This window comes from Heloderma suspectum, chromosome 1 (assembly GCF_057233095.1).
Source record: "Heloderma suspectum isolate Gila_16-S chromosome 1, 16-S_ref, whole genome shotgun sequence".
NCBI lineage: Eukaryota > Metazoa > Chordata > Lepidosauria > Squamata > Helodermatidae > Heloderma > Heloderma suspectum.
The window spans coordinates 359,183,740-359,210,253 of NC_139458.1; the positions used below are offsets into that span (position 1 = coordinate 359,183,740).

Consider the following 26,514-nt stretch of genomic DNA (forward strand, 5'->3'; position numbering starts at 1 on the left):
ACTGTAGTCCTGGGTCTGGGAATAGGACAATGATATTGTCATGAAGGTTCCTTCTGCTTAGACCAAAGATGACATCTTGAGAAGGGCAACTCCCCTCACTCACTTATAGAAGCTTTTAATTTCTATTGGGAGCGGTTGCTTTCTCCGTTTTGGAAGTAGCTTACTGTCATGTGCTTTAAGTGGGGCTACCTTTGTGCTTGATCTGGAAGCTGCAGCTGGTGCAGAATGCAGCAGTTAGGATGCTGAGGGGTATGCCTGGCCGAGCACATAATACACCAGTGTTGAAAAACTGGCCTGGCTACCTGTTAGCTACTGAGCCAAGTTCAAGGTCTTGCTGTTGGCATTTAAAGCCCTGAATAGCTTGGGACCAGGTTACCAGGCAGATTGCCTTCCCCAATATAGACCTGTGCAACCATTAAGATCATTGGAGGAGACCCTACTGTGACCTCCAGATTGTCATCCTGCGGCAGCCCGAAACTGGGTCTTCTCTGTGGTGGAACCCACCTTATGGAATGTCCCCACCCCCCGGTATTCAAGAGGTGCCAGCTGTGGTGCACTTTAGGCACCAAGATTCATCTCTTTACCCAGGATTCATCTCTTTACCCAGGATTCATCCCAGGATTCATCTCTTTACCCAAGATTCATCTATTTACCCAGGCCTTCCCTGATTGATTGTGCTGCCAGTCTGTTTGTTAATTATGGTACTATGAGTACTTGGCTTTAATGTTTTTTTTTAATAAATGTTTTTTTTATGTATTTTCTTTAACTGTTTAGAGATATTTTAAAATATAAATAAATTAGAAGGGCTACAGCTGAGTGAAATAATTCAAACTAATGAATAAGAGTTTGACACTTCAAAACATAACTGGTAAGGAGAAACTGAATCAAATAGGAAAAGAAAGGAGTCCACAGATTCTAACTCTTCTGGCTGATGGAGAAATACCCAAAGCAACCAGCCTTAAGCACCATTGAAGGGCCTAGTTTGTGTGAGCAAAGATGTCCTGCTTCATCTGGACAGAAGTGAACCTTCATGATAAGAGGAAAGTTCTGTTCTCACTCAGGAGGAAGAAGAGATGGGATGTACCATGGCAGGGATCCCCTCAACTTGGACAAGGTTAGAGTGTGTTGCTCTCTCTAATGCTGCTTCCAGATGGATGGGTTCTAGCACTACCAATCAAAAGGCATTGTGCAGCTGTTCCATCTTTTCCTTCTTAATGGATTTTTTATGGTAAGAAAAAAGACAGAAGAAATGATAGGAAAACATGGAAGAATTGTAAAAGGAAGATGACCCCCTTAAAATTCTCTGACTGAGGCAGGGCAATTGTACCAAGAAAAAGCCTTGTCTGGAAGTATCCTAAACAAATAGGGCTGTAATCATAGAATAGTAGGGTTGGAAGGGGCCTATAAGACCATCAAGTCCAACGCCAACACTCTGTGCCTGAATGAGGCTCCAACTGTGGTGAAGGTATTGAGTTAATTATCTTTAATAAAGGTAGAAGGTGTCTTCCAAGTAACAGCCAGATGAACAGAGCCAGCCAAAGACATTTGGTTGCCCAAGGGGAAAGACAAGATGGCGCCCTCCCTAACATTCCATTACAATGGCCGACTGGACTGTCAGGTGAATTTTATTTCAATACTGGTGATGGAACAGTGTCCTCCACTGCACCTGAGGGCAGCAGGCTAGCATAGGGGGCACAGGTCAGATTGTGTGTGTAGGAAAGTGTTCAAATGTTGCTTTTGCAACATTTAATAAGTCGCAAATGCTTTTGAGCAGTGACTGAGTTCAGACAGGATGTGGAAACAAGTGTCTAAGGTACTTTGTGGTAAGAAACTTAAAATTAAGTTAGAAGTGTGGTTAGTTAAGCAAAGTAGAAACCACATTAGAAAATTAGATAAAAAACTCAGAGTTAGGACACGTGGTTATTATAGAACTGTGTGTGCTTAAAGAGCTCATGGATATTATGTTGCACACCCTGCATAGCTAATAAGGTAATTATAATGTACATGTGATGTATGTAAAGGGAGGGGGAACATGTCAAGGAGATGATGTGAATAGGCAGATCGGAAAGTTGTGAACCTTGGAGTACCTAGCCAATGGGGAAACGAGGGACTCAGCGGCCTGGGAAAGAGAATAAAAACTGTGTGCTTTGATTGTCAGGTGTGCCTACTCAGCTAGGACACCCACCTTTGCAAACATGCTTAATAAACATAGAGTGCTGCTTGAATGTTTGTCATGAAGTTATTTTGGACAAACGAGTTTCTAACATGTGGCATACACAGCTCCGTCCTTCAACACCTCATCGCCACTCCCTTTCCCCCAGCATCTGCTACCTCAGACATTAGTGCTAAGAACTGCTAGGGTGCTGCTTTCAGCATCTACCAGGCCCCAGGCCTAATAGGAAGCCCCAGTGCCCTGTGACTGGTGAGCAATAATAACACAGTCCCTGAGCCACCTCTTTAGTGCAGAATTTTTACCTACATTGCCTTCTCGGGGGGAAATGAGAATCCAAGGACCTTAAGGGCTTTGTGACTTTTATGGGCTAAAACAACTAATAGGCTGTAGCATGTATGGGAAGGGGTCCTCCTCTGTTCTATCCCTTTGGAATTGGTTATGGACTGAGTTCCATGTTATCCCTTTCCTTCATGCATTTTGAAAGTTCTTTAAAATATTTTTGTTTAGTTGAATTTTTAACCACACTGTTGCTCTGGTAGATTTGAATTTAGGTAGTTTCAGCTGTTACAAGCATGGAATCACATTTATGTCTTCTAGAATCTTTAGAAATTAATTGAAATAAAAGAGCTAATGGCTAAAAAGAGAAGGCAGAAAAAACAAGCAAGAAAGACAAACCCTTTCTCTGCCAGAGTGGTGCAGTTACCATTATGCAGCATAACTGCAACTGAAGTGGCTAAGGAATCAGGAACTGTGACAGACCAGAGGATGCAAATGAGTTTTTACTTCATGCTAAGACATGTATTCTAAATGTGCTCTTTATAGAGCAAAGTATTCCTGCTGGGGCATGAATGTTTGTTACAAGGCCAGAACAAATGCAGCTGAAACACAAAGATGTTTGTTAGACATTACAAGTGCTAGGGGCCATCCTGCTCTGATGAAATCAGTGAGATTGATCCTTTAGACCTGAATTCAATGAAACTAGGACTGGAACTTTGAGAAACAAACTTTTTACCTAACATCTGTATGTTCACCAAAACTGATTAATGCAGATTAAGTCACCCCTTTTCATATTCTGTACAGTTTCAGTCGTACCTTTATGAACTGGAGTTTAAAGAGCAGTTTTCTCTCCTTCCTTGCACCAACCCACTGTAGGTCACAAAATGCAGCAGGCATGAGCCACATAGCAATGAGATGGAATTTATAAAATGCAAAATATGTTCCAGAACTTCCTTTAGTGTTGCTAACTCAACAGTTTAAAATCAGCCTGACCCTTTCTGATTATTTTTTGAAGTCCCACATTCATTCTAAATATACATACTTTCAAAGCACATTCAGTACAGGATGTGCTTACTTCAACAGAGAACCCATTGGTAGGGTTAGCTCTGCGGAGTGTGGATCTGGATTTATGTGCCTTTGTCATATATTTCATGTTATATTTTTTATTAGAGTTCTATGTGACCTCTTGATTTGGCTGGGCTAAAACCCAAAGTGATTAGTTTAGCTTGTCAGAAAGGCTGTACAGGCTGCTGGAAGCTGGAGTTAGTGTCAACTCACAAGATCTATTTATCTGTTATAATCAACAGTTTGTACGATGCTTTCCAGGGACACTGTTGTCCTGGCTATAGGTGATGCAACTACTGGTTGAGAATTTTGGACATATTCTGGGAAAACACTGAACTGAAAAGTTGCTACTGACAGGATTAATTGGGACCATTTGGAAAGATTTATCCCAACTTTTGGTCTGTGTTTTAATTTAAATAGTTTGGTCAGCCTGGGATGTCTGCATTTCTTGCTCAACAGCTGGCTGATCAAGATTATTTGCTAATGTTCTCTAGCGGTGTGTTCACTATATAATTTTAATATGTTTGAAAGCTGGCATATGATTTTGTGATATTGCTTGTGACATATGTGTGTAAGAAATGGCTAATACTTACCTTAGCTTCATTCTTGGAGATGAAGTCATGTGAATAAATTAGCGATGTTATTCCCCCCTATGCCATCTGAAATCTCTGCATGGCTCTCTGTGTGCATCCCTTTCATAAGGCGGGAACCCAGCAGCTGTACACTGGGAAGCCCAAGGACCTTAGACTACGAGAACCAGCGGAGGCCAGTCGCTCCAATGTTAGTGGGGTGATGAATCCGCTCCACGTTTCAATCAGAACTCTAAAGGTTCTGACTGGTTCTGAGTGAAACCCAGAGTTCTGCCTGAAACCTGGAGTAGATTCACCGCTCCACTGACATTGGAGCTACCAGCCTCCACTGACAAAAACATCCCTGCTTCATTGTCAATAAGAGTAAGAATTAGTGACCCCCATCAAAAAAAATGTCAGTTGCTCTTAATCCTATATAAATAAATGAGCATCTAGTTAATCATGGTTCCAACTGGTCTTAAGCACAACTATTTTTTTTCTGGATCAGGGCCAGTGACTTATCCAGAGCTAAGCAATGTCTTGAACCTGAGCAGTACACATGCAAAGTGAGAAATGGCCAATGGCTGTTTCTTCATCCTCAGGAAACGGCAGCAGTCCTAAATTTTCTGTGTCATTGTACTCCAAGGAAGGGGCAAACTACATTACTCAAAGACAAAGCCAATGTGTGTCTACACTCCTGTGTATACCTGAAACACTGGCACAGTCAACTACCATTTTAGTGTCCTTGGGTGCCTGAGAACCTGTGGGATACATTTGCTTTGAAGAGCAAGACACCCCTGATGTTACGTAATCACACTAGCAGGTCTATGCAATATTCCTTTCATGCATGTACACTGAGCATCTTCCAAAGTGACAACAAGAACAACTTTTATTCATATCTATGGTGAAGGTGGCAGGTAAAACACAGGAAGCTACCTTATGCTCAATCAGGCTGTGCATCTAGCTCAGTATTATCTAAGAACATAAGAAGAGCCCTCTGCTGGATCAGACCAAGGGTCCATCTAGTACAGCATTTTGTTCACACAGTGGTGTACACCAGGGGTGTACTTTCAGCCTGTGGGCCAAATTCCATTTTGGAGGGGCTCTCGGGGGCTGTATTCCAGTGGTGGGCGGGGCACAAATTACCAAAAATGCCAGAATATTGTAGCTTAAAACTCTTACTGCCAGTAACTAAGTCTTAGGAGAAGAATTTCAACCTTTTAGAATGGGGTCAGGGTCAGAACAAACAAAACTGGGAATCTACCAAACAATCAGTGGTTGGGGAAAAGGGGCATGGCCGTCTGGGGACTCCTGGAGGACCACATTCAGCGCCCAGGCCTGAGGTTATGCATCCCTGATCTACGCTGACTGGCAGCAGTTATTCAGGGTTTCAAGGGTCTTTCCTAACTCGACTAGGGACTACAAATATATATTTTAAAAATATTACATTTATATTCCAGCTTTTTTCCATCGTGGAACTCAAGGTTGCTACATGGGATTCCCGGGTGGTATCCCTTCCAAGTACTGACCAGACCCACACTTGTTCATGTGCCTTCAGACCATGACCATTTTCCACCATTCATTATAACATTAATCTGTGGCACATGTACACCATAATTCTGTGAAGGAGGACATGCTGTTTCAGTGATTTTTAAATATATGTGCTACAACAAACGGCTGGATGTGCCCGATCTCATCTGATCTTGGAAGCTAAGCAGGGTCAGCCCTGGTTAGTATTTGGATGGGATTCCACCTGGAAATCAGGCTTCCTGCATTGAGCAGGGGGTTGGACTAGATGGTCTTGTAGGCCCCTTCCAACCCTATGATTCAATGATTGATGATCTAATGCACATTAGTTGTACTTCAACTGCCAGCATTACCATAGATTCAAATCAGCATATGAACAGTGAGACATGTCATCTCCTGTGGTATCTGTGGGTAGACATGGCAATATTTACAGCTAGCCAATGGTAACTTATGGATCTGACGAATATGCCTCTGGTAGAAGTAAGGCTATCATGCCAGCAAGTGCAGGATGTGGAGAAAGCAATTTTCTGGTCACATGTGAGAATGCCCTAATTTTTGTAGGGTATAGTCAGGGCTTTTGAAGATCTTGGGTGCACTGGATTACTCTATTTAAACAAGCAAGCAAATGTCAAGGTGAGAAAACTTCCCACTATCTTGTTTCCTCTGAATACACAGCAGAAAAGCAGGTGCATTGTTAAAAATTTCTAATATCCACAATACCCCTATCTCCTGCCACACTTGAGCCAATGCATTCATTTCATGAAGTTTCACAGCGTTGTTTTATTCTAAAAGTCAAACTTGAGGAACAGCTGCTCTGCTGCAGTCCTGTGTGCACAGCACATAAAAATGGAACATTAAATATAATTTAAAAATTAAGAACATAAAATAAAATCAATTACATAACATTTTGTTGAACACAGAAACAAACCTCAAGAAGCACATTACAGTAGCTAACACAATTTTTTGCTCGCTTGTGTATGCAGGCTCAATTTACATGGATCTCCCAAACTGTGTTTAGCATCAAAATGGCCTCACTTCGCAGAAAAATAAATATAAGCTGTAGGATACGATATTCTGTCTTCACATTTCCCTCCATAAGAAGCACTCAAAAACGATGCTGAAGCTTTGGAAACTGACAAAATCCATTCTGAAAATGAAAGCCAAGTAAAGTGCTTAAAAGAATGGCTGCAGTACAGCTCTGAATAGAGTGTGCCTAAGCCTACTGACTTTAAAGTGCTCAGGCTGCAATCCTACATCTACTTACTTGGGACAAAGCCCCACTGAATTCAGTGGGGCTTACTTCTGAGCAGACTTGTATAGGACTGTGCTGTTAAGCATGCTAAAGTCTGCACTGGGTTGTGGCCAATGGGTGCAATCCAGGTTAATTGACGGACATAAAGCGAGCCACTGATGTCAGTGGAAAGTGGAATGTGCTCATTTTGTCAACCAGCTCAAAAGAAGCCAAGATAGACAAGAAACGTCATGAAAGACACTTAGTCCAACATCACAGTTATGCCCATTCCTTTGACATCAGGAAATATTGTAGACTTTGTTTACTGGAGTTTCTCTACCACAAAGAAGAGCCATGCTGGGTCAGATTATGAGCATATCTACACCAGCCTAAAATCCAGCATTTAAAATGGGGCTTTCTGCTTCCATTTTAAAGGCAGGATCACGATGGATCCCTTGACATGTGCATCCTTCCCCTCCTTTTCCCCCTTATCCGAGTCTTCCATATGTTTCATTATACAGCTGCTAGATGGTGCTGTGGTCTAGCACCTCTTATTGTGGCTTTTCCTTTTCCATGGAGGGAACTCAAGCATGGTAATTTGATAACTCATTATCTCCAATCTTTTAAAACATGGAATAAAGGTCATTTCATGCAGGAGACACTTTGGAGGTTCACGACATCATCTAAGAGGCCTGCAAACTCCCATGAGTAACCAATCTCAATAGCAGGATAAAAGCTCTATATAGGGATGGACAAATGTCACTTGTTGTTGTTGTTGTTGTTCAGTCGTTCAGTCGTGTCCGACTCTTCGTGACCCCATGGACCATAGCACGCCAGGCCTTCCTGTCCTGCGCTCTCTCCTGGAGTGTGCTCAAGTTCATATTCATTGCATCGGTGATGCTATCTAGCCATCTCATCCTCTGCCGTCCCCTTCTCCTTTTGCCTTCAGTCTTTCCCAGCATCAGGGTCTTTTCCAGAGAGTTTTCGCTTCGCATTAGGTGGCCAAAATATTGGAGCTTCAGCTTCAGTATCTGTCCTTCCAATGAGTACTCAGGGTTGATTTCCTTTAGGATTGACTGATTTGTCCTCCTTGCAGTCCAGGAGACTCACTTACCTGATCCCAAAGCTTGCCTCGCGGTGGGGGGGAGGCGCCCCATCCCTCCCCGCCGAAATTCTGGCCGGGGGGGAGGCGCCCTATCCCTCCCCGCTGAAATTCTGGCTGGGGGGGAGGCACCCCGTCCCTCCAGCCACGAATCCTCCTGTGCTGCAAATAGCGTTGCCCTTATTTTCGTGCCAAAATAACGTGCCAAAATAAGGAACGCAAATGGCGGCGCCCATGGGCGCTGCCATTTGCGTATGCGCTTTTTTTTTTTTTCCCAAAGTCAGCCGTGATAGGCTACGTAAACATTTACGTAGCCTATCATGGTGTTTTTTTTAAAAATCTAGCTGTGATAGGCTACGTAAATCTTTACGTAGCCTATCACATTTGCTTGGTTTTTTTTTTTTTACTTGGAAATGGCGGTGGCGGCAGCCGGTCGGAAGACCGGCCGCCGCCGAAATGCTGCTGGAGCCACCGCCGCCGCCAGGGACATTCACCCAAGGTAAGTCCCGTCCCAGGGGGGGCGGGGGGCAGACCGTTTGTCCACCAATTTCGGGGGGCCAAATGCGCTGGCATTCGGCCTCCCTGAGATTCGTGGAGAAATTCTCTGACATCCCTAGCATGAAGAAGCCCCAAGGGTCCATCTAGTCCAGCATTCTGTTCACACAGTGGCCAACCACTGTGTCTTTCTCTGTTTCTTTCTCTGCTTCCAGTTAAAGATTAGCTGACTTTCTCTTGTGGATAGTAGCCTGGCATTATGAGCTGCTCTTTTAAAACTGAAGAGGCAAACAAAAGATCACTGCTTCCATTTGCTAATGGTAGGAGAGTGTGTAACTTAATATTCTTAGAAAGCACTTGGTTGGATCCAGACTTGGTCATACTTAAATTAATCATGACTAATTTAAATTAAGTCCCGTTTATTTTAATGGGTCTTCTCCAAGTATGGCTAAGTCTGGATCCAACTCACTGCCCATGAATTAATTCGTGTAGATATGGATACATATGTGGGGGAGGGAAATGGAGGTCCTGCTTGCTGGCCCCATCCCTGACCTCCACACACTCAAAAGCTCTGTTTGTACAGAGCCTATGCATGTATACCTGAGCTGTCACACATCCATATGTGTGATCCATGCCCTCAATTCATCCAGGGTTATATAGACTGTGTGTGTGTGTGTGTGTGTGTAGGCATGGAGTTCCTGTACAAATGGGACCCTTGAATGTATGGATGTTAGGGTCAGTGGGCGCAACCTTCAACTCCCCTCCGTGCATTCATTTCTATATGGTCCAAACATATGAAGAGGTCTTTTTGAGAAACAGAACAGCTCCTTTTTCTCTCTCTTCATGTTAAACACTGCTCTTAGTAGGCCATTGCTTTCATGGCGTCACACATCTCTCCGCATTCAGATGACTCTCACTGCAGCTGATGATGGGTAGCTGTATCAATTGTGAGCTGTGACAATTCACCATGACACATATGCTGGTAGAATCGATCTCTAAAATTGAAACTACTTGTTTCCCTATTGAAAAGTGCTTACAAAAGTGGTCTTACAGAGCATCTAAAAGATTCCAAAAATAGCATTCGGAGAAAAGGAGGAGAGGAGAGAACAGGATCTGAGCAGTTTATACTTAAATAAGAAGCAATACAGCAGTTGAAAAATTGGCACATTTTTTGAGTAATTGCTAACTCAGGATCTTGACGGTAATGTAAAAAGAAAAATAATAATCTGAAAGCAAAGGATAACTTTGCCTTATGCTGAAGTTCTGCTAATTCTAGCAATTTATGTGCCAACAGTCCAGAGTCCTGCAAAATGAGCAATACAGATCAGCCTCTCTGATCAACGTACATTGCGTTTTTTCTCTTTTTTAAATCAGGCATTCTTTGGGACAACTACAACCTCGTTGAGGTCAGTCTTTTCATCCCCCTTCGCTGGGCCAGGTTGGAGGACAATACAGGTTCCAGCCTTGGTGCCTGAGGTGTTCGGTTTAAAGCAAAGTAGGTGGCTGCCATTGCACCCTGCAAAAGAAAAATGAGACCATGCAGCATTTAAGAACAATTCCTTGTTTCACTCCACATCATTTCCCAATTCCTACCAATTTAAAGAAGAGGCAGTATCTGCAACAAGGCCACTCTGGGGAGGTAGTTTCTCCCAATTACTCCTTCCTCAGTCAAAACACGCTCTTTGACGCAATTATCTATATTCACCAAACTATAAGGCTAGTCTTGGCTATGAGACCCAGCTGAGGGTGCTTCCAGACAGAGGGGTCCTAGTGATAACAATTAAGAGGCATTGTGCAGCTATTCCATCTTTCCTTCCTTAAAGGATTTTCCATGGTAAGAAAAAGAATGGATGAAGATGTGGGAAAACACAGGAGGCTTATGAATGAAAGATGCCGACATCTGGATCCCACATAAATATTCATGAATGAGGCAGGGCGATGGCACCGTAAAATGTCTGGAAGTTGTACAAAGGAGTGCACAATTGTTGGTTCATGAATGCGTGCCTATACATCAGGCTGCAGAACCTCTGCCCATGGGGCACCCCAGTCCAGCCCATGCAGCCTCTTGGGGTTCCTCCAGGGAGCATGTCTTAGGCTCCAAGCCCTGGCCCTGGAGGAGGCATTTCCCCACTGCTGTATCCAATCTGAGACCAGAAATAATAGCAGGGATTTTCATGCTGGCATGCACCAGCAGCAGAGCCCCCACTGTTATCTCTGACCTCAGATTGGAGATAGCAGCAGGGATGCAGGGCAGCCTAGGTCCCTTTCTCTGTGCTGGGAGGAGGCAAAAAAAAAAGGTGACATCAGGGATGGGGCCACACTGCCTGACATCATTCAGCCCAGGGTAGGCTTGGTGGGAGACGATCCGGCTCCCCACCCCAAAACAGTTCTCTATCCCCTGCTTATACATAGGCAAAGGAATGCTTAGGATTCCAATGTGTTTCTCTTTGCACCAGATCTCAAAATTCCCAAGCCCACTTCTTCCAATCCCATCAAGAAAAATGTAGTGGTATATACACAAACACAGACATTTCTTTCCCATCTAGTATAGTTCTTCCTTCGCAGTATCAAACATACTAATTAGCAGATGATGTATGAAAAAGCAGTCATCTAAGGCCATCACCCCCACCCCAATTTTCTATATGAAGGACCCAATGCAAAATAGTGGCATTTGGACTTACCTTGACCAGGTGGACATCCTGTCTGATGAGCTGATTCTGGGACAGATATTCCCTGTTTACTATCCATGGGTGCCGTAGAACTTGAGCTGCTGTTAAGCGTTGATGAGGGTCGACATGAAGCATCTTTGACACAATATCCTGATAAAAAGGAATTGCAGAGAGGATGAAAAACTGTGATCTTGTTATTTTTCTGAGAATCCATTTCTGTTTTAAAACATGGACAATGGCAATTTGAAAATATGGAATACTGCAATGGAAAATGCTATTAAATAGTCATCATCTGAGAATTGGTCCTGTATCCTTTTAAGGCAGCAGCCATTGTAATGAGTTCTACTGAAAGATGGGGGTGGAAGGAGAAGCAAACAACCCCACTCCAAATAGAAAAACCTCCTAGCAAGATATTACCTTGGAAATGTGTCTATGAAAGAACAGCCCCAGTGTTTACTTTATTAAGGTAGGTGGATTAGTGAGGTGATTTGTATTGCAACTGAGCATGATGCATGCAAGGATCATTCCAAGTCAACCATTTTCACAATGGTTGTGAAACCATCTCATCATGCAAGAGAGGGACCTGGCAACAGCTTTCCAGCACTTTAGGTACTGAGTTCAAGCGTGGTTGAGGTTAAGCTAAATTTCATAAGGTATTGAAGGCACATCAGCAGATTTGCAACTTGATTCTATAGATTAGGTGGCAATCCATATGAGGACTACTAGTTTTAGTCATTACAGACAAGATAGGGATCGCTGACATCCATGAGATAAGTGTAACAAAACAGGTGCTAGCAATAGGTATGGGCAAACCAGTCTTTTTCTGCTCTGTGTCACTTTTGCATATGTCCATGCATACATCTGTTCTGACTAATTTCTACATTAAGCTGAGATATTAAAAATTAAGGGTATAATCCTATGCATGTACAATCCTATGCTGGGAGTTGTAGGATTTTTTTCCTATCTAAACATGCATGGGATTTCAACCTAAATTGCATGAAAATGTGTATTTAAATAGACATTTCTAAGCATATGTTTTCTCAATTCTCTCTGTCTCAAGACAAGCATTGTCAATGAATGTGATGTTTTTTGAGTCAAGAACTGCACTGGAACATTTGGGAAGTGTGAAAGCTGGTGGATAACTAAGGCTGCTATCCTATATCTATTTAAGTGGGAGTAAGCCCCATGGAACTCAATGGGACTTACTTCTGAATAGACAGCTATAAGATTGCATTGTAAGTTCTGATTTACGTTTTAGCCTGGGAGGCAGGAATCAAGGCAGTTCACATCAGAATCTAAAGAACAGAATCAAATTCCTCAAGCATCCAAAACTGGGGACAAGAAACCTTCCTACCCTGTTTGTAGGTTCAAGTGATACCTGGTTGGTCATTGCTGAAAACAAAATGCTTGCTGTGGTAGATCTTGGTTTGGTTCAGCCAGCCACTGTTTATGTTCTCATGACTCAGGAACAGTGGCAAGGTGGTAAATTTTTAAGTGCAGATGCTCATCATGACAGTCCCCATAGCCACCCCCCAAAGAGAGGTTAAAAAAGCAGGCAGTTGTGTTGATCCGTATCAACAAACCAGTTCTAAAAGTTTTCATCTCCACTAGGAGCAGGTCTTCTGTAAAGCTAATGGGTCTTAATAGCCCATCCAAGACCAAGCTACTGCAAAATACTTTGCATTACAAGAGGAGCAATATACTTTTGCTGGGAAAATTCATTCCCTCCCAGCTACTGTGAGAATTGCAGCTAAGCTCAGAGGAAACAGAGAATCCTGAGAGGGGTGGAAGATAACATTGGTGTCCCTGTTAATCAAAATGTACTGGCGCTATGTTCCTGTGAACCCTGGGTCTGCTACAACACAGCTCAGGAAGGATGCGGGGAGAGTAGGTAGAGCCATCTAATTCTGCTTCCCTGCCAAGTGAAATTCTTATTTTGGCCCTTACTACTAGGCCAGAGGTAACAGGGCTATATGAAATTTGCAGGTCTAATGTGCTAAAAAAGCCTGGGGACTATTGCTTGTCCCCTTTGCCATTGGCCTGTGGGATTCCTCGGGACTCTATCCCCCCACCCCCACCTCATGCTCTTTAATATATACATGAAGCTTCTGGGAGAGGTCATCCAGAATTTGTGGATAGGGTCTCACCACTATGCTGATGATATTTAGCTCTAGCTCTCCTTTTCAACTGATGCCAAGAAGACTGTGGAAGTCCTGAATTGTCTGGGTGCAGTGAGGGAATGGATGTGGGCAAACAAACAGAGGCTCAATCCAGACAAAATGGAGGTCCTGTTGGACAGCAGACAGGCCAACCTGCTGGATGGGGTAGCACTCCCTCTGAAGGATCATGTATGCAACTTGGGGCTGCTCTTGGATCCAGCACTGCTCCTGGATGGTCAGGTGGCAGTGGTGGCCAAGAGTGCCTTTGTCCAGCTTTGGTTCATGCACCAGTTGCTTCCAGTCCTGGGGAAGATGGGTCTGGCCACAGTGATCCATCCCTTAATCACCTCACATTTATATTACTGTAATGCACTCTACATGAGGCTGGCCTTGAAGAGTGTCTGGAAACTTCAGCTACTGCAAAATAGGTGGCATGACTTTTGATTGGGGTGCATTTTACAGACCACATAACACCAGTCTTGAAACAGCTACACTGGCTTCCAATTTGTTTCTGAGGTCAATTCAAGATGCTAGCTCTTACCTATAAAGCTTGGGGGCAGAGTATCTGAAAAAAATGCCTCCTCTCATATGAGCCTGCCTGAAATTTGTGCTTGTCATCTGACCCCTGTTGCATGCCCAGTCTCCAAGAGAGGTGAGGTTGGTGTGCATTTTTAATAAGGCATTTTGTATAGCAGCAACCCAGCTGTGGAACTCCCTCCCCAGGGACTTTAGGATAGTCTCCTCTTTCTTGTCCTTTTAGTTGGCTGGTGAAGACCGCATTGTTCTGATGAGCTTTTAATAGTTAATGCCACTCTCTGCTTTTATCATTAAAATGTTCTAAATGTGTTTTAGGTTTTTGTATTTTTATCTGTTTTAATCTTTGTATTTTTATTGTATAACACCTCAAGCACTTAGTGAGTGGAGGGGTGTTCCAAAAACATTCTAAACAAATAAAAACCACAGGACAGATATAACCATGTCACTCAGATAACCTGGGTCTTACAGAGACATTCACAACTTGGGTTCTGGAAGGACGACATAAGAATAGGGGGTATCTGCTTACCTTAGCAGCATCAGATACTGAATCCCAGTTGCCTCCTGTGAGTGCATATTTTCCACTGCCAATTCTAGCCAGAATCTCCTCAGGGGTATCATCTGGTCCATTTGCAAAAGGAGTGAATCTGTTAAGTAGCAAATAAGTATTATTTTAAATAGAAATTTGTACAATACAAACGTATCAGAGCATAATGTGATGTCTGGTTTGCGTAAAGTCTTTACTCAAGCATAGCACCCACTTAAGAAAATGATGATGTGACTGATTAGCATAATTAATGAAAGTAACATTAAGAACTGGGTTCATGCCCTTCATCTCATTAACACGACACACAGTAATTCTTTTAAACTGTGCCAACCATATCAAAATATTCAGCTGAGAAAAGACAGGAGTTTCTGTCCCACAAATGTCCCCTTTTATGCATATTTCTTGTAATTAGGTGACCTTCTGTTTTAATAAAATATTTTCAAACCTTAAATAGGAAGGACTTGACCACTTAGCAAGACTCACCAAAAAAGAAAAAGAAAAAAAAGGATAACTAAAACAATAGGTGTGAGTCAAGGAAGGATCACAGAATCATAGAATAGTAGGGTTGGAAGGGGCCTATAAGAACATCGAGTCCAACCCCCTTGCTCAATGCAGGAATCTAAGTCAAAGCATCCCTGACGATGGCTGTCCAGCCCTGATATTTAAGGCAAAAAGAAAGCAGAACAACCCCTTGTTTGACAAAGTTTAAATATCATGCATAGTTTGTTAGCAAAAAATCCCAGTTTTGACTGCCATTCTTTAGCACAAATAGTAGGGACTAGAAGCGCAGCAGAATCAGGAATGAAAAACAATGGTGCCTCTGTAATAGAGCAGGCTCCCTTTAGGGAGACTTGACTACCATTGCGGTAGCCCTCCGGAAGACCCCAAGGCCAAGGGCTACTGTTCATTGAGTCCTGAAGTATGGTGGAGTGTGCCAGGGTGACAGGGAGGGGGAAGGAAAGAAGAGAAGGGTGGGGTGCTTTAGGGGTTGGCCTGGATATTGATCTGGGCAGGAGAATGGCTTTGGGGTGGAGAACTTAAAAGGTGCCCTTTTGAGAATTCATTTTCAAAATAGGCTCAGGCGAACTTCTGCAGCATTGCTAATCTTTTCTGTCCTCACTTTAATTTCTAGTAATTTATAATGCTCTAGAAGTTTTATTTTCTCCCATGTCTACCATATTGTCTCCACAAATAAATCCCTGCTGGGTTTTCAGGTTCTTCAGATATCACTGTGATGGGCTAAGAAGTAGAATCGAACACAAATAATAAGTGAAATCCTCTGACGTCCTGAGATAAAGGTGAGCAGGGTTGGACACAATTTCCAGAATATGTTTTATGTGACATACTTTTCCTCTTGTGGGAAGAAACTACACCTCTCTAGAGTAAGCATGAGGAACCTCCAACCTATGGGGACTACCCATCCATCCTACCAGCTTCTTTCCCAGCCCTGTCTCCTTTCCCCAGGTAGGCAAAATCTATGATCTCAAATCAGCTGTTCATAGGAGATAGAAGCTTTTGCCTCCTCAGTGCTGGGAAAGGCTCCCTGTCTCAGAGTTGAGCAGGGCAAAGCTCTTATATCTGATCAGCTGCTGATCAGAGATAACAGCTTTTCCCTGCTCAGTGCTGAGACAGGGAGCTAAGAAATGTTGCCCCCAAACTTAGGAATGTGCTCCCCCAAGAACTACAATTGGTTCCCACTCTCTTGACCTTCAGAAAGGGTGTAAATCTTTTCAGTTTAGCCTTTTAAAATGTGTAGTTGTTAATGTTTAAATGTTTTTACTGTTTTTAATGTCCTTGTTTTATTATTGCAAGGTTTTATTGTTTTAAATTGTTGTACACTGCCTTGATAGCTTTTTAACAGATAAGGCAGTATATTATTATTATTATTATTATTATTATTATTATTATTATTACCAACAATACCTTTCCTCAACAGATACATAATGTGAGAATGGTATGTGGATGTGTGAATGGTGTGTGAGAGAGTGAGGTGGCCATGCCCACTTTGGGTTCTGGCCATGTCAACTGCTGGCATGCTGGCCGCGGGAGATTTCCTGGGAGGAAATCTGGCCCTTGGGCTTAAGAAGGTCCCCCACCCCTGTTCTAGAGATTTATCTCCAAAAGCCAGTATAATACAGCCTTTCACTCTGGGCTTGAATTTTGTGGGTAGAGCTAAAAAAACAGTAGGGGACTACATTTTTACTTTTAAAATCAATTTTGAAATATATAATTACTTGCCTAAAGCCCTCAAAGAGAATTTCTACATGAGACTTTTAACCTGCCACTTTACCGAGGCTTCTGCTTCCAGATTCTTTGTGGGATTAAGATCAGCTCCTTTACACATGTTTTTCTCTGGGGGATTTCTTTCTTTGCCTTTCTATATGTTCTATGACACAACCAATAGGTGGTGGTGTGGTACAGCAGAACTGTGCAAATACACCAAGGTTTCATGCCATCATTCACAGAGGTACCAGACTTCCCTTGTTAGGAAAAAAAAATGCTATAATGGTTTCAAAGCACAGGAGAGGCCCTGGAAGATGACATCGTCATCTAGAGCACCCGCAAACTACCATGAGTGAAGAATCATTAGCATACAATAAATGCTTCATGTAGAAAGACTCAAAATATGATGAAAGTTTAATTGAAATAATAAATAAATACATCCAAGTAATCTGCTTTAACTTGTTTAACTGGCATGAAGTAGCCAAAAAGCTACTTCACCCAAAGTTAGAAAACCTCACAACATTATGAGTATTCACTGTGTTCTTCTGTGCCTTGTTTCCATCTTTATAATATTTCTGATCTCTGACTTCCAAGGTCTACCAGAAGATTACAGATGGCAGGAAACCCCTGTACCTACCCTGCTAACATGGTGTACAACAGGATCCCTAAGCTCCAGATATCACAGGCTGCATCATAACCTTGCCGTTTCAGGACCTGCAGAAGGAGGAGGAAGAGGTTGTTGTTGTTGTTGTTATATTGAACTATGATAGTGGTTCACATTTGCTTGAATTTATCAGAAAGGGTGGAAATGCATTTCTGAAAGTGGTAGAAATATTATTTAATGTTACATGTTACTTTGTATTCCACAACTGTGCAGTGTTAGTGCTTGATGGAAACAAATTAACAGAGCCCAGTCATTATTTAGGGGTCACTTTGGGCAACAAACTACACTTCCAGATTACTGGCCTCTACAAATTCCAAATTTGGCCATTCCTGACTTATATCAATTGAGTACATGGTGGGTCATGAACAAAAGACTTATAGCATTTGGAGTATGGCATCTTCCTAGAAACATACTGAAGTCTACAGACTGCTTCACACATGATTATTCTCCAACAGATATAATGCTTCCACACAGAATAAACATGCATACTGCGTGTATACTGTTGCATATGACAAATATATGTGTTATTTTGACACTGCTGGATAATTCATTACTATATTTATTCAAAACAAAGTCAGGCTTCATGATATATAATCAGATATAATGTGTTGCTGACCATTATTTTAACTTTTGATTTTCTAAGGTTGATTTTCAAGAACTAGTTGCATTGAATGGTAAAGCCTTAAATATTTGGGTATATAATGGATATGACTACACCTCAGGGTACAAATGGATTTTGAAGCAATGAAAGCAATAGTATGGTTTTGGCTTTTATTATATATTAATAGCATGAAACTGCCTCTGGGAATCTTAATCATGTACCTTCAAGGGTTATCTAATGAGACTCTTTGAGACTGTAAATAAAACACAGCATGTAGCTGCATGTTTGATGAATATGCAGCATCAAAAATCTACCTTGAACTTGGCCAAAGACTAATTTTGGCCATTTGAGTGGCCAAAATATGGAGAGTGCTAGCTGGCACCAGAATGTCTTGCCTAGTTTTCCATAAGAACACAAATAAAGCTCACCTAGACTTCAGTGAAAATTGGGGCAGAGAGGGGATAAAGGCGCATATATGATTACAGAGATGAGATCAACAGCCTTTGTGATATGTGGTTTGTTTTCCTGGCTGCTACTGCTCCCACTAGATGGCAGGCCAATTCCTCCTCTCAGACATCCTTTACCACCCATTCTGTTTCATGCTGTAGTCATTCAATTGCCATCTAATATTAAAAACGATTAATTAATTCCAAATAAAAAGGGAGATTTATGTAAACAAACATGTAATTTCACCTTTGTCAACCCCATTCTTGGCTGCTTTTCTAACATCTCATTTAACTGGGTGAGCATTTCAAACGGCAGGAGAATGCAGTGGAGCTTGGGCTGCGAAAGAAATTGGAGCTGGACTGCAGGGCAGCATTATAGAAGAAGGGAACTTTTGAAAGCCGCTTGCCACATCAGCAGTGGTAGTTCTTGCAAAGGGGGTTGCTTGGTGCGGAGAAAGGTAAGGAAGTGCTTAACCTTTCCCCTGACAGCTGTTTTCCCCCTTAAACTTAGTTCCAGCTGTTTCTCCCCCAGAAACACTGGGGTCCAGACCCATGCTTACGAGGTAAGAGCACCAAGTCCTACGCAACCTTGAGACATTCCAGCAGGCTGAGCTGAAGGAGATGAGAGGGAGAGTGGGGCCATTCCACCAGCCCTGCTAAATGAATTAATTTTTCTCTCTTCCTTCCCCATTCCCTTTTCATTGTGTGTTGTGTCTTTTTAGACTGTAAGCTAATTGTCTTGTTTAATTGTCTTGTTTAATTGATTATATGAAAGCTGCTCTGGATGCCTTTTTGGCTGAGGACCAACAGAAAAAATACTTCAAATAAATAAATAAACATGCCAGCTCCCACAGGTCTGAACATGCCTCTCCAACTGTCACCCTCTGAGTCCAATCAGACAAAAGGAATGAAACATCAGAGTTCAAACTGACCCAGGAAAATGTCCTGGATCATAGTACCAAAAACTACAGAGAGGCCTATCAAGGACAGCAGGGAAGTCCATCTTCAGGCACAAATAATCCACCAGGACTACTAACATCATCTTCACCCCCAAATCAGTTCTGAAGCCAGATGGAAAAAGATTGAGGAAGGATGCATCATCCAGGAATACATGGAGCTGCTCTGCTAACAACCCTTCCAACAACTTCCCTAAAAGAGGAAGTTTGGACATAGGTCTGACTAGGGGAGATCTTCTGGAGCTTTGGGGGGCAGAAAGATGTTGGTTCTGTCCTTAACTGGTATTTGGACATAATGACTGAATGGATTAAGTTGAAGAGACAGAAACTGAATACAGACAAGTCAGAGGCAAGAGTGGTGGGAATTCCTTGTGCCCTGGAAGGATTATATATGCCAAAAACTGACCGGGTGACTGACACCCCACTGACACTGGATCATAGTGTTGATGATGCCATTCCAGACCCTGTCTTACTTTTTGATAAGCAGGTTGTGGTGGTCTTTAGAGCAGCATTCCTTCAGTTGTATCTGTTGTGTGGGCTGCATCTCCCCTTGAAGGACAGGCACCTTGCCATGCTTATTTATATTTTTGCAACTATTGTAATACACAATAGTTCTTGCAGATGGCTCAGATAGTAAAAATGCTTCAGCCCCTCTCCAGTTAAATATCAGAAGATGGGAGCATGCGCAACCTTTGCTTTATCAACTGAACTGGCTGCTGATGTGCTTCCGGGGCCAATGCAACGTGTTCATTTTTTAACCTATAAAGAAATACCAGCCTGGGACCCACTTACCTTAGAAGCCATTTCACTCCCATTCCAGGCTGGGGCCAACAGGGGTGTTCTGGCCAGGTATAGCAAAGGTATGGGTCAGATAGCAAATGGTCAGGACCACAGATCACTCACTGTGGGGCTAGATGCACAATCAGGCCAGATATCAGCCTTAATGACAAACAGGGAGCTCTTGTTCCAGGACTAGTTTGGAGCCTCCTAAGTAGCCCTGCAGTGACAGGTATATGTGCTAACCAAGAACTCCTTGATATTAAAGGAGCCATGCTCTTCAGGCATGTGCTCTGGTGTGCCTCGGATGTTGCCTGCAGGCCTTGGACTTGCTGTAGTGGTGCAGAGACATCCTTGGGGGCTGCCGGTTAGTCATCAGAGTCAGAGGAGGGAAGCAGAGCTACCTCCTCAGGAGCAGAGGGGGCTCATTGTTTTATAGACTTCCTTCACATCTTTGGAATTTCCCAGCAAGGTGGCTGCTTTGCTGATTGCCTTCGGTGGCAGCGAAGAACCCAGTCTTCTCCATCTTCAAAGCCTTTGGACTCCCCTTCTAATGCGGGTAAGGTGTTGGGCTCCTGGGCCCTGACATCTCTATCTATACCAATTCTTCTGCCATCTTTATTTGTCAGACAAGGCCTTGGTTCAGTTACCATCTCTTCATGCAATATCTGCCACAAGAAGCAGAACCTTTATAGCTGTGGCCCCAAGGCTCTGGCATGAACACCTTCTGAAATTGAGGAATTTTCCTATTTGCTTGCATTTCAGAAGAGTGGTAAAACTTTCCTTTTTCATTGGGCCCCTGAGATTTTGCCCGAGAGTGACTTTTGCGACTGGCTAATATATTTTCTAGTTTATTGGATTTTTAAAAATTGATTTTATATTATTATAGTTTTATTTTTTTCCTTTTATTGCCGTAAGCTACTTTGAACACATGCTAGAAAACTGGGATACAAACGTTCTTGAATGAATGGATGAATGAATGAATGAATCAGCTCTGGTTATTGGATGGTCTATAGGTGTTAGAAATAAAATGAATGACTAAGAGAGCAATCCTATGGCCCCTAGGCAGTACCCGGGGGTGGGGGGCATAGGATTGTTTGGTTTCCTGGCTCTGACCTTGGAGCCAGAAAACCGCGCTCCCCTCTCCCTCCCAGCTGGTGCAGAGAGAACTGTGCCAGCTACCTCTCCACACTTGGAAAACAGAGTGTGGAGATGGGGAAAGAGGGACATTCCTGGGGCCGGAGAGGGGAGGAGTGCATAATTTCCTATGCCATAATGGCTGCAGTGCATAATTTCCTATGCCAACCCCAGCCTCCTTCCCTCCCCCTCCAAGGCATTGCTGCTAGATGGTCGAAGTCGCCCATCTAGCACAAATGCAGCCTGGCTGGAGCACAGAAGCAAAGAGCGCCCCCACAGTCCTTGTACCCTGCATTGGTTACTTGGCAGCCTCTAGGCTTGGAGGCTCCCGACTATCCACATAGGATTGTGCCCTAAATAAATGAACAAACAAACAAATTAATGAATAAAAGTTTGTTTTTTTTATTTCTTCTCAGTTTGGATTGTGGTGATTATTGCATTTTCCAAGTACTGGGAAAATGTGATACTTTCTTCAAGCATGTATCTATTATTATGGTGATTGCTATGTAGAAAGTGGTTGTGTAAATGTCGTGGGCAACTATTGGATATTTCCTGTGGTGCAATTAGTGATGATCAACATAACACCCTGTTTCTACTATGGGGAACTTCCTTAGTTTTACTTTATTTTTTAAACATCTTCTGGAGGCAATTTGCTCTGCCTCTTCTGTGACAGAGTACATAGAGAGCCACATTTGCCCCCGCCCGCCCGCCTCCAAAATGGAGGTGAAGCCTCCAGGAAGGCTACTTTGCCTCTCCAGCCAAAATGTAAAGACGGGATATCATGTTACAGGTGCTGGAACAGGGCTTGTTCTTCTACATACCTCAGGTGCTACAAAATTGGCTGTATAACATGGTGTCATTAGCAGACCATTCTCAGCTCTCAGTTGTTTGGCAAATCCAAAATCACAGATCCTAATGGAGTCTGGGTTACCTGACTCATCCATATACAGAATATTACTAGGCTTCAGATCTCGGTGAACAACCTAAAAAGAAAGTTTAAACTGTTATAAAACAAAATTGTTATTGTAATGGTAAATGCGAAAGTTAGTTTGTGTTGACAACCTGGAAATTCTCAAGATTTATCAGTAACTGTCAAAAGTTTGTTTTGTTTATCTCCCCAGAGCTTTACCAAAGCAAAAAGCTGTACTGAGACTCCTATGTCATAGGAGAAAACAGGGCTGACACGTTCCATATAATATATGCTTTAAGAAATATCAACAATTGAGAACATCTGAGGACCTGTAAGATCTGCTTGAGAGAAACATGTCTGTGCCGAGAAGGAGCTCGCATCTACTCCCCGCAAACCTTCTGTGTCAAAAGTGTCAAGAAGAGAAGATATAGGTGAATTATTTACACTGATAAAGACTTTATCTTCGCAATTTACGGAGCAAGTCAAGAGGTTGGATTTAATCCAAAATTCCATCACCGCCCTGAAAGGAGCTGTAGATTTGATGAATGCATCATGGCAAAAAATGGAGTCGAAAATTAATGAGCTTGAAGACCATGTGGCTGGAAACGAAACCACAACACGAATTTATTTTGAAAACACCTCTGATAGAATTTCTCAACTGGAGGCCTTCATGAAGAGATCCAATGTATGTATTTTGGGGATTAAAAATTTGCCTAATGATGTAAAATTGCTTGTTTTTGTGGATAAACTTTTGCATGAAATACTCCCTATTCCATCTGATTATTTACTTGATATTGAGCAGGCATTTCATGTGCCAAATGCTAAAGGGACTGATTACACCATCATAGCTCAATTTGCAAAAGTCTCCACAAAGAATTTTATCCTGCGTCTGGCTAGAGAGGCTCAAAGCCTTTCCTGGAAACAAGATAGTTATGTTGTTTCCAGACTACATCAAAGAGGTGGCGAATAAAAGAAGGCAATTTATCAAAGCAAAGAACTTGGCAAAACAAAGGAATTTACAATACTGCTTAAAATATCCTGCTACTCTTTGTATTGTGTCAGAAGGTCAGATGAAGAAGTTTCAAAATCATGAAATGGCGGAGGCTTGGCTGAACGTAAAAAAGCGTGAGAACTTTGTTACAACCCCATGAACTGTAATCTTTAAACACGTTTTGTTAATTGTTTCTATTTAGCCTATATGATCCAGGCTAACTCAGAACATAAATGATTATATATATATATATTTGCTTAGTTCTTTTCATTTCTTATTTTTTCTTGCTTTTATCTTAAAATAGATAATATATCTAGAATAAAATATTACTGAATGTTGAAGGTTTATATTAAGTTTTATTATTATATAATATTATATCTATCTATCTATCTATCTATCTATCTAATAATACTAGGCTTTTGGGAATGAAGACCTCTTTTTTGATATAAGATTGATGATATGATTTAGAAATGTAAGGATGTTTATTAAATTGTAAGATTGTTAAGGTTATAGATATAGTCTTTAAAATAGAACAACATTGGACACCAGGGGGGGTGTTGGAGCTTAAATTGAATTCGTTAGGGGGGAGGGAGAGGGGAGGACCAAGGGGGAAGGAATTTTCTTCTTTTTTCTTCGCTTCCTTTTCTCCTCCCTTTTCCCTTTATCTTTCTCTCTTTCTTTTTTCTTCTCTTTTTGTTATTGTAGTGTCCTCATCATTGTATTGCTGGGAAATTGAAGCATTGATGAGGTTGTTGGTAATTTTGGTACTGTTTATTTCATTCATAAAAAATAAATAAAAATATATTTAAAAAAAGTTCGTTTGTTTTGGACATTTAATCTCATGCCTTGATAAATGCTGATATTTACCAAGTAATAATGGAAATAAGGATGCATTGTAGTCATAAGCCAAAGGAACTGGATGATTCTTTACTTTTACCTCTAGCCTTCCAAAATGTTAAGAATTTCCAATAAATAATATTCACCAAGTTTCTGATACTCAAACTTTAAAATTGAAATGCTCATTAGGAACAATTCAAAAGCAGAATTTTAGCATTTGCAACATAATTTGCTATTAAGTTTGGTTGATAGACTAGGAAGGTAATAGGAATTTGGTGTGGAAGTTGCCATACAAGTGTGAGATCTTTGCATTGCGAGGTTGCAGGAAACATTGGCATTCCATTTCATATTCTAGACATCTGTTTTCAATAGTAAATTAATCACCTCCATTGGTACATTTTAGTATCCATTTTGTGTAATGCCCCTCAGTATTTCTAAGGAATAAGGCAACATTTTAGAAAGTTAGTTGGATACAGAGGAAATGGTACTTACTCCCTGGGAATGCAAATAGTCTACAGTCTTGGTAATGGTACAAAGGACAGCACTAGCTTCTCGTTCTGAGAAGCACTTCTGTCGAAGTATTCGATCTAAAAGTTCTCCTCCTCGCATCAGCTCCATCACAAGGTAGACATATTTCCCATCATCATAGACCTGTATGTGCAGAGAAGCCATCAAGTGCTTAATTCATAAGGCTCCATTAGACTAGAAAGTCAAAGTAACTCTGATATTATCTTAATGTACCAAGATATTATCTTAATGTACCAAGACAAGATATTACCAGAACAAAATGGAGGATGACTGCTGATAAATAAGTAACAGTGGTGCAAGTCCCTCTTGTTTAGTGATGGTGTATGGACAGGCACCTCCTAAACCCAACTTCCTGACTGCTAGTACAGTGACTGGAGAATTCAAAGAGAGAAGAAGTGCCCAATTCTAGGCCCAGAATTCTACCTGATTGATGGTTGGGTACTAATATAGGATGGTTGCCTTGCCCTCTCTAGGCAAAAACAGGCCTATCTGTTAGCTAGGATGAACAATCTGGATGTGGGGTTAGGATACACTCTTCCAATGCCATGTTCAGATAGACAGGCATGTCAGATGGGAGTTTGGGATTCCTGCTTGCTAGGGAGGTGCTGCATACAATGCAAGAGTCCTCCCTAACCTGGGGATTTTAAGCAATGGGACATGGACTCACTAAGTGACATGGAATAGGGATTGGGGATCCTCGTGCTTCTTAATGAGTGGAGCAAGGCTTTGGCAGCAGTCACCATTTCCATATACCATCTTAGCTTGCAATGTATTCAGCAGAAAGTTATACACGAGGGGAGGGCAACCTGTGGTCCGCCTGATGTTTCAGCTAGGGATGTACGAAAGTGACTTATCTTTCTGCGGATTATGCTGATGCTGGGGGGAAGGCGTTCCGTCCCTCCCCCCGGAATCCTGGCCGGGGGGGGAGGCGCTCCGTTCCTCCCCCCCGGAATCCTGACCGGCTGGCTCCGCTCCGCAGGGATTCTGCGGAGCCGCCGGCCGGCTCCGCCAGCAGCCGGACATCCGGCCGCTGGCTAGCAGGAACACAAATGGCGGCAGCCATAGCCGCCGCTGTTTGCGTCCCTGCAGTCAGCCGTGATAGCCTACGTAAATGTTTACGTAGCCTATCATGGCTGATTTAAACAAAAAACAAAAAACGCGCGTACGCAAATGGCGGCGGCCATGGCCGCCATTTGCGTTCTTTATTTTGGCACATCTTAGTCTACGTAAACATTTACGTAGACTAAGACGGCGAAAATAAGGGGAACGCAAATAGCATAGCGTCTACACTATTTGCGTTCCCCTTATTTTCACCATCTTAGTCTATGTAAAGGTTTACGTAGACTAAGATGTGCCAAAATAAGGAACGCAAATGGTGGCGGCCATGGCCGCCGCCATTTGCATACGCGCGTTTTTTTGTGTTTTTTTAAGTGAGCTGTGATAGGCTATGTAAAGATTTACGTAGCCTATCACGGTGTTTTTTTTAAATCTAGCCATGATAGGCTACGTAAATCTTTACGTAGCCTATCACGTTTTCTTGTTTGGTTGGTTTGTTTTTTTAACTGGAAATGGCGGCGGCGGCAGCTGGTCAGAAGACCAGCCGCCGCTGCCACCACCGCTGAACCACCGCCGGAGCTGCCGCCAGTGCCGCCAGGAAGATCCGCCCCAGGTAAGCCTCGTCCCGGGGGGGGCGGGGGGGCAGACCGTTCCGCCACCGATTTTGGGGGGGCCTAATGCGCTGGCATTCGACCTCCCCGAGATCCGTGGCGGAATTCTCTGACATCCCTAGTTTCAGCCTACAACTCCCATGATCCCTCACCTTTGGCTATGCTGGTAGAGCTAATGAGAGTTGTAGGGCACAAGCTGCATGCCCCCATTATATACAGATTGTATTGGACACCTGAGAGGCTGAAAAGCAGAGGATTACTTTTGACGCTGCTGTTGATGTGTGGACTTGTGCATGCCAAGTTGTATCAGATGCTGTGGGACAGTAGAAGATAGTAGGATCCTTTGGGGTTGATGTCATAGATAGGGTGAACCTGGTAATGACCATCAAGTGTTTATTTACCTATATTCATGGCCATGATATTGTGAACC

At 42.6% G+C, this 26,514-nt stretch overlaps 1 protein-coding gene across 1 annotated transcript in view; it reads right to left on the bottom strand.

Annotated features, from left to right (window-relative positions):
* Window positions 1-8,222: 8,222 nt before the first annotated feature.
* The window catches only part of RPS6KA2 (ribosomal protein S6 kinase A2), a 186,090-nt gene continuing 167,798 nt past the window's right edge, over window positions 8,223-26,514 (bottom strand). Inside the window, exons 16-21 of the mRNA XM_084827999.1 lie at window positions 24,382-24,540; window positions 21,973-22,134; window positions 17,208-17,284; window positions 14,330-14,447; window positions 11,120-11,257; window positions 8,223-9,954 (exon numbers count right to left, since the gene is read on the bottom strand). Coding sequence (XP_084684125.1) covers window positions 9,829-9,954; window positions 11,120-11,257; window positions 14,330-14,447; window positions 17,208-17,284; window positions 21,973-22,134; window positions 24,382-24,540 — 780 coding nt within the window. The 3' untranslated portion in view covers window positions 8,223-9,828. The remainder of the gene's footprint in view (window positions 9,955-11,119; window positions 11,258-14,329; window positions 14,448-17,207; window positions 17,285-21,972; window positions 22,135-24,381; window positions 24,541-26,514) is intronic.